At 35.9% G+C, this 8361-nt stretch overlaps 1 protein-coding gene and 1 pseudogene across 1 annotated transcript; one reads left to right on the forward strand and one right to left on the reverse strand.

Annotated features, from left to right (window-relative positions):
• The first annotated feature begins 482 nt into the window (after positions 1-482).
• Positions 483-3421, forward strand: LOC107780890 (pentatricopeptide repeat-containing protein At2g02980, chloroplastic-like; annotated as a pseudogene).
• An 84-nt stretch (positions 3422-3505) lies between these two features.
• Positions 3506-6916, reverse strand: LOC107780892 (flavin-containing monooxygenase FMO GS-OX-like 9). Its single transcript, XM_016601505.2, has 7 exons — positions 6193-6916; positions 5716-5786; positions 5254-5412; positions 5098-5180; positions 4424-4559; positions 4133-4306; positions 3506-4037 (listed from the first exon to the last, which is right to left on the reverse strand). Exons 1-7 carry the CDS (start codon positions 6743-6745, stop codon positions 3846-3848), a joined length of 1368 nt encoding a protein of 455 aa, XP_016456991.1. The 5' UTR covers positions 6746-6916; the 3' UTR covers positions 3506-3845.
• Between the last annotated feature and the right edge of the window lie 1445 nt (positions 6917-8361).

The raw sequence follows: 8361 nt of genomic DNA on the forward strand, positions 1-8361 counted from the left end.
CTTAATTTGCGGAGTCTTATGCCATTTTTACTTGGAGTTAATCTTAATATGTTTTAGTATAAATCATAGTATCTAATTTTCGATAAAAATTTACAGCAGCATTATATATCCATTTTCTTCATGTAGAAAATTACAAGGAGTATTCCAAAAGTATTTGGCAGCTTATTTTGAAGAAAAAAAAATTGAAAACAAATCAGTTTCTAGAAAAAACGATTAATTTTTTTTTTCAAGTTCCTAAAAACTAATTTAGAACATTTTTTTGGTAAAAACTTTCCCACCACTTTCACAACTCTAACTTTTTTTCAAATAAAATGTATATTCAAATACAACTTCTAACTTCCAAACATTATTAACCAAATTTATATTCAAACGCTAGGTAAGTATTTTATAATTTCAAAAATATTTGTGACAATTGAAGCTTTATTTAATTACATTTTCAAGGAAATAAAGCCATACAACATTTTTTGTTGTCAATAGACTAATAATCTTTGCTAAAAGTATTGGGCATGAAACGCCGATGGTTTTAGTTTATTAAACCATGAAAGCATCGCTGAAAATCTTTACACCATTTTCATCCACCTATGGCGTCCGCGCTTATACAATATCGGCTTCGGTCAATTTCCCAAATGCGTAAAGTGCTCCAAGAAATGCCGGCCCAGAGCCACATGGATCAAATGATAGCCTGCTATAAACCCATCGACCAATTCTCGCTCATGAACCTAATTGATTCTTCTTTCTCTTCAAATGGGTTTGCTCCCACTGCTCTTCTATTCCACGAGTTCTCTCGTTTCATTGATTGTAATTTTTGTAATACACTTATCAGACGCTATACAGATTCTAAAAATCACTCGCGTTCAGTTTTTATTTACACCCAAATGCGTAAACTTAATATCCTTCCTGATTCCTCAACATTCCCCAGCGTTCTCAAATCAGTTGCTCAGTTATGTTATGGTGAAGTTGGAAAGTCCATCCACTGTAATGCAATTCAATTGGGTCTTAATACTGATATTTATACAAACACTGCTCTTGTTTATATGTATGGTATTTGTCAACAACCCCATGATGCTCACCAACTTTTTGATGAAATTCCTGAGCGAAATGTAGTTACATGGAATGCATTGATCACGAGTTATACGCATAATAGGAAATTTAGAGAAGCAATTGATGTGTTCAGGGAAATGTTAGCTTTTGGGGCTAAACCAGGTGAGGTCACTATGGTTGGAGTTTTATCAGCTTGTTCTCATTTGGGAGCTCTGAGTCAAGGGAAGTGGATTCATGATTATATTGTGAGGAATCGGTTGAGAGTGAATGTATTCGTTGGTACTGCGCTAATTGATATGTATGCTAAATGTGGAGATATTGATGAGGCGAAAAAAATCTTTGAAACTATGGGTTTTAAAAATATTTATACATGGAATGTTTTGATTTCGGCATATGCCATGAATGGACAAGGTGAAGCTGCATTGCAGGCTTTCGATATGATGGTTGTAGAAGACTTTAAGCCTGATGATGTAACTTTCTTGGGTGTTTTGTGCGCCTGCTGTCACCAAGGTTTTGTTGAGGAAGGTAGAAGGCGGTTCTCAAGCATGATAAATCAGTTTGGCTTACAGCCGAAGATTGTGCATTATGGGTGTATGATTGATCTACTTGGACGTGGTGGATTCTTGGATGAAGCTTTAGAAGTGATTCATTCTATGAGAATAAATCCAGATGCAGTAATATGGAGGGCGCTACTTGGTGCCTGTAGATTTCATGGAAGAGAAGAACTTGGTGAATTTGCTTTCCGTAAGCTTCTGGAACTGGAACCAACGAATGGGGAAAACTACGTGTTAATTTCAAATGTTTACATTCGAAAAAAGCAATGGGCTGAAGTTGGAGATGTTAGGGAACTGATGGACAGCGGCGGAATTAAAAAGATTCCTGGATGCAGTTCAATTGAAATTGAAAATGTAGTGTATGAGTTTAAGGCCTCTGATCCTCTTAAAACAGGGCATGAGGAAATCCATAAGATGTTGAAAGACATGAAAACTAAGTTGAAATTAGCTGGTTATGTGGCTGAAACAGAGATGGCTCTGTATGATATTGATGAAGAGGAAAAGGAGCATAATCTGATATACCACAGTGAAAAGCTTGCTCTTGCATATGGGCTGCTAAATTCATTTGAACCTACATTAAGGATAATGAAGAATTTGAGGATTTGTCAGGACTGCCACCAATTCTTTAAGCTTGCTTCAGCAATTTATAAAAGGATAATTGTTGTTAGAGATATAAAGCGCTTCCATCATTTCATTGGAGGTCTTTGCTCGTGCAAAGATTATTGGTGATTAGCTTGTGTATCGGTGTTGTTATGTCTTCTGACAAGTTAGGAGGGGCAATTACTGCTTCAGAGAGTGGCAATTTTCACTCAGGATCTATATTTCAAATATCAATTTAATGGTCCGCTTTTCAGCAAAGGTAGTGTACTGGAGGTCTCAGAATCTGCCACAGGACTTGGGTAGTTATTTCTTCTTTTAATGGAAAGATAAGTGGGATATTTTACGTTGTTTCTGATATATCAAACAGCCTAGCGGATGATACAACTTTGTTTGGGACCGAGGCGTTGTTGTTGTTTTTGTTGTTGTTGTACATTAGACAGCCTAGCATTGCTGTGTAAAAGCCGGATATGATTAAGGTGTTTGATACCACTCCTCAGGTGAACTTCTATGCTACTTGGGTAGTCATTCTGCCAATATCATCACGGTTTCTTGAGTTGAGTTTGCTACTAGTAACCTTTCTTTGTGAAAGTTCTACTCCTTGATATCTGAGAAATATTGGACTAGTCTCAACGGATCTTTTCTAATTTTAGCTCTACGACTCTGTCGAAAGACTAAAGATTTCGGGCAATTGAACTGCAATATGTCTGCTTTGAAGGCTCTCAGGTTTTCTGAGCTTAGTGTTTTATCCATGATCGTAGGTAGTAACGGCATATAATTCAGTTCGACTAATGTTGAAGTTTGTATTACAGTCCTTTGAGCATATTAGCTGTTTTTTCAGGTGAAACACATCTTGGCATGACCCATAATGCTATGAGAAGTTCACCTTCTAGACGTCAATGATGGTGACACAGAGTATCTAAATCTCTGCGGGAAAATGCATACACCAAAGGTACATTGCTTTCTACCCTAATTTTTATTTTCACATAGTTATTGCTTCTTTTTGTAGGATCTTCAGCTACAACTCATATTTGATTATTTGAGGCAGAATATGTTATTGCCATAACAAATGTATTGCTTCTTGACCTTTTCTTGGGCTAGCTTTCGCCGCCAGGATTTGTTAACCCATAATTCTGGTTGTGCCTTTTATCCCTGAAATAATTGGCATTCATGTTAAAAGTCCTTCACTTGAGAAGGAGCTATTTAAATGCAGGAACCTCCAATAGTTCCATGAAATCGTTACATTGTGCCTCATTTTCATTTAATTAGGTGGCAACGTATTGAGGAATGAAAACTACAATTGATGCTAATCAGAACATGAATGCGAGTCTTATAAATGGAGTTCACTTCATATATCCTACAATTGTAGCCTTGAAGCTAAAATTCTTTAATAGAAAGAAAACAAAATTTCTTCATGAATATCCTCATCTTTCTTACAAAGTCGAGCATTCTACCAGATATCTTTTCTACCCTTTTTTTTCATAGGTATGGATGAAGTCGAGTGTAATATATAGTAAAAAAAAAAAATCCACTATGGTAGAAGCTAGTAAATACGGAGTACTAAATAGTAGAACAAATCTACTTCAGAAAATAAATGAATTATAATTGGCCGCACTCCATCTTATACATCTGTATCTATAGATGCTTTCAGATTCAAAAAGCCTCGGGACCAAGGTGAGTGAAGTGTGAGCTTTGATAAGCTTCTTGTAGCATCTCACTGTCATCGTATGAATCCCGATATGTATCCAAGTTTATATCTGCATTTCTTAGTGCTGATAGGCAGAGTTCTTTCCTCCATTCTTCTAAGTGTGGGAATCCTATGTAGTCTGCATACTTGTCACAATACTGATTCAAACACAACCACAACATATTAGTGCGGTGCAAAGGCTCTGAAATCTGAAATATCCTTTTTGTTATAGAATTGGGATTATGTGGTGTACCTCAAAGTTAGCAATATCATGGGTATTATGCTTCGGAATGCCAGCAACTTCTCTTGAACGATAAAATTCCTTAATGGACTGCATCATTTCATCCCATGATGGCAGTGTTCTTTTCCCAGACAGCAGTTTAGCTATCCATTTTGCTTGTGACTCAAAGAAAGGAAACCCTATGAGCTACATCATAAATAAGAGAGGATTTATTATAATTGATATATCCTCCAAAAACAAAAACTTGATTGATTAATGCTTGGTTATAGAAATACTTAGGAGTTAACAGTTGAAGTGATTTACCTTTCGGGGTACGCCAATGAAGGAGAGAGAGGGAGCAAGAGAAGGGGGGAAGGTATGCTCGTAAAGGGGCCCCACTCTGTCATCATCAACTACGACAATTCCTTTGGTGTCAAGAAATGGAAAGGAGTAGGAGTACCTACGGAAACATACCAACTTGGATCTGTCATTATCAATATTCTTTTCACTTTTTAGACAAGACCACGTCCAAGCACTACCTAATTCAATTTTATTATTTTAGTCGGACTCGTGAGTTAAAAATAAAAAGAACATCTCGGTGCACTAAGCTTCCGCCGCTATGCGCGGGGTCTGGGGAAGGGCCGGATCATAAGGGTCTATTGTACGCAGTCTTACCCTGCATTTCTGCAAGAGGTTGTTTCCACGACTTTAACCCGTGACCTCCTGGTCACATGACAGCAACTTTACCAGTTACGCTAAGGCTTCCCTTCGGACTCGAGAGTTAAAGTATCTTAATTTTAATGATATATGTATTCTTGTAAATAAGAATATTTTAAAATGTATGAAAAATTATGATCAAAGAAAGCAATGACTCCTCAACTAACAATTGCCATACAAAATGAAGCAGAAGAAATATTAGAATATCTAGTGTGATTGCTTGGGTTTTTCTCTTCAACCTTCCTTTTTTAGTTTCTAATGTATGGGAATAAAACACTTACCCTGTACAGTATATGATAGTGTCTGCAACAACTGAAGTGCCATCTTCGAACAAAACCCTCCCGTCTTCATGTAATGAATCTATCTGCATTTTCATTTTAGATCAGTATTTATTTGAATAATCAGTATCTTCATTGTCGGATTCCAATACAACAAACCTGAGGACGAAGATGTAAATTATTGTGCTTGGATATAACTTTAGACAATCCTTCAGAAACGTCAAGAGATTTGGCGCTGAGATGGATCTCCTTTGCCACATCTACAAGCTCCATTCCTATATCTTGACCACTTAGTGAGTTTCCAATCACCACAACCACCTGAAGTTAAAAATAGTTAGCAAGTTTTACGGACAAGATTCAGAAGTTTGTTTCAAACCAAAGTTAACACTTCTTTAATCAGAGTAAACTTAGATGATGCTCCACATGTGGCAATTCTGAACATTTTTATTTTATTTTATTCGAATACATGCACTGGAATTCGAATTATGACAACCTGAGATGTTAATTAATGATTTTTTCTGGCTAGTATTGCAACAAAATTATTATTTAAAATAGAAAAAGGAAAAAGTGAATCCTGTTGATGACTATTCATCTCTATGATTGTATAGATTTTTGCATTACCTCATCCTGAAAGGGGTTTGGAACCCTGTAAATGTGGCTATGCATCTGCTTTCTTCTCCATTCATCCATTCCTTGTAAAAGGAAACAGATAAAAAGCTTTTAATGTCATTCTTATACTATTGAATAAGAACATAAATAAATTACAAAACACAAATACTCCGTATGTGTTTATGCAAGTATATAATACATGCTGTAATTTTGATAAAAAGGTCTTACGGTTTTCTTGTTAACTGTACCTTGACATGACCTGACTATGAAGAAGTTGCTTTGATTGATAAAGTTAGTTATAACTCCTGGATTTTCGTTGCCACTTTTCATGGTATGAAATATATATACGATCAATGCACAAAACTTAAACTCGAGTGAGAAAAATATGGAGAGTTTGACAAACCTTTAATATTTGGCAACCTTGGTTGAGAGTAATGACCAGTTGCAACAACCACAGCATCAAAGACTTCCTCCACCCCCATCTCAGACCTTTAATGTTTGGCAACCTTGGTTGAGAGTAATGACCAGTTGCAACAACCACAGCATCAAAGACTTCCTCCACCCCCATCTCAGACTCCTTCTCTTTGCTCTTCACAATCCATCTCAAATCCTTACCAAACTCAGGATAATTCAGCATACCCACATACTCAACCTTAGTATTGAACCTTATCATCTCCCTTAATCCAAAGTATTCACAAAAATCTTTTAAATACAAGAGAAGTTCCCTATGGCCAGGAAATCTCCTTGAATCCCTCCCTTTCTTCACCGCAAATGGAAAATCAGTAAATCCCATGATCTCTCTTGGTGAAGTGAGCCTTAGTGATGCATAAATACTGCTATGTACACTTTGGACATTAGTCTTTCCTAAAGGATCTTCATGTTCAACTTTAGGTTCATATAGCCATTGCCCTCCTACATCATGGTTTTGTTCTAAGACCACCACATTGTGCCCTTCCTTCCTTAGCTCCCTAGCAGCCACCAATCCCGACGGTCCGGCACCGATCACGCACACATTCTTGGACAAATTTCTATCAGAAACCATGGTTGATATTTAGAACTCTTGGAAGAAATGCAGTAATTTCTTGTGTTTTATGTTTTTGTTTGAGATTAAAAATGAAGTGAAGAGTTTATATATAGGCGAAGTAGCTAGGAATTAAAAGAAAATGAGGCTGATAATTAGCTATTATAATATCTGATAAGTTTGCTAGGAAGGATACACACGTGACTAAATACTCCCTCGGTCTTATATTATCAGTTGTGTTTTTCTTTTACACGTACCTTAAGAAAATATTAAATAGGATAGGTTTTGACTGTTTTACCCTTATTTATGTTTTAACTTTTAAGATATAATCTCTCTTCATTTCATATTTAGTCATAATTGAGGTGTTTGTAGTCTTCAAGGATAATTATTAGTAAGGGTAAAAAAGAAAACAAATAATTAATTTTGTCTTGAACTTATAAAATGACAAATACTTTGACAACTATTTTTAGTAGCCACGACTGATAATATGAGACGGCGTGAGTAATAATTTGGTTGGCGTATGTCTCGAAGGATTCCCATTTTGGAAGGATCGCTTTTGTATGTCTCGATCGGAAAGTTTACTCCGTTTGTTTGATTTATTGAGTTGCCATTAATTTTGAGTCATTAATTCTACTTTTTGATTGTTTTCACGTATATTAAAGAATTTAACTTTTAGCATTAATTAACAATAAAATTGAACCTATTAACCTTAATTTATTCGTTGGAACTATAATAAATACTCCTAGGTTCTTTACTTCAAGGGTAATTTTGAAAAAAAAAAGTTAGTTCCTTCTTTATATCTGAAAAAATTAAATATTATGGACCACAAAAAAAGGTCAAAAAATCAATCAAGGTGGACCGGATGGAGTAATAATAAAAGAAGGGGTAAATTTTCTTCCTTTTACCTTTTAATTTTTCTCCCCAAGTACTCTTCTAGATTTAATTAAAAGGAAGAAATTTTCCCAAAATGTATGGTAGGGGAACTTGGCGTTAAGCAGAAGGCTCCCATTTTGATGACTTCCATCTAAAGGTGCACAAAGCTACCAAAAGATTGGGCAGTTTAAAAGGAAGCCACTTGTTTAGCTCTTAGCTCTTTTTATGATTTCTACTACTGCTGTGACGTGCATGGGGTGCGACCCACTTCTTTTAATTACTAATAATGATAGCCTAAAGACTTAGGTGATTTGGTGGGACACTTAAAAACATTCTTTGGAGTCTTCCTAAATGACATTATATCAGTAGCTTTTAACTTACTCATCTAAATAGACGTTCGCATCCAAAAGAATAAACAGTAAACGTCCAAGCTGATCTAATGCCAAGAAGCTTAGAGCAGTCTTTCCGTCAGTCCGTAATTTATTGAAAAATAGCAATCGTTTGAGATATTGGATTTTTTAATTTACTGTTGTTGCCTTTCTTCCTAAGTTCCCAAATAAAAAAAATAGTAAGCATAGACGTGACGTTGGGATTTCCTACGAGATATGTTAAACCGCCGGGATTGAATGGAATCCGTTTGGAAGGATCTTATATTGAAAAGGCGATCAAAATAGTTCCAAATTACATAGACGTTTGCGATTACACATAGATATATAGCGAGTATTAGGGGTGTACAAATGAAACCGACAAATCGCACCAACCCG

The sequence above is a fragment of the Nicotiana tabacum genome, chromosome 4 (assembly GCF_000715075.1).
Source record: "Nicotiana tabacum cultivar K326 chromosome 4, ASM71507v2, whole genome shotgun sequence".
In the NCBI taxonomy this organism is placed as follows: Eukaryota; Viridiplantae; Streptophyta; class Magnoliopsida; order Solanales; family Solanaceae; genus Nicotiana; species Nicotiana tabacum.

Coding starts and splice junctions, on each gene's coding strand:
- LOC107780892 (XM_016601505.2), bottom strand. CDS start 6,745: ATGGTTTCTGATAGAAATTTGTCCAAGAATGTGTGCGTGATCGGTGCC. Junction 5,413..5,715: donor CAAACCCCTTTCAGGATGAG/GTAATGCAAAAA, acceptor TTTTAACTTCAG/GTGGTTGTGGTGATTGGAAA. Junction 4,307..4,423: donor TCATTGGCGTACCCCGAAAG/GTAAATCACTTC, acceptor TTTATGATGTAG/CTCATAGGGTTTCCTTTCTT.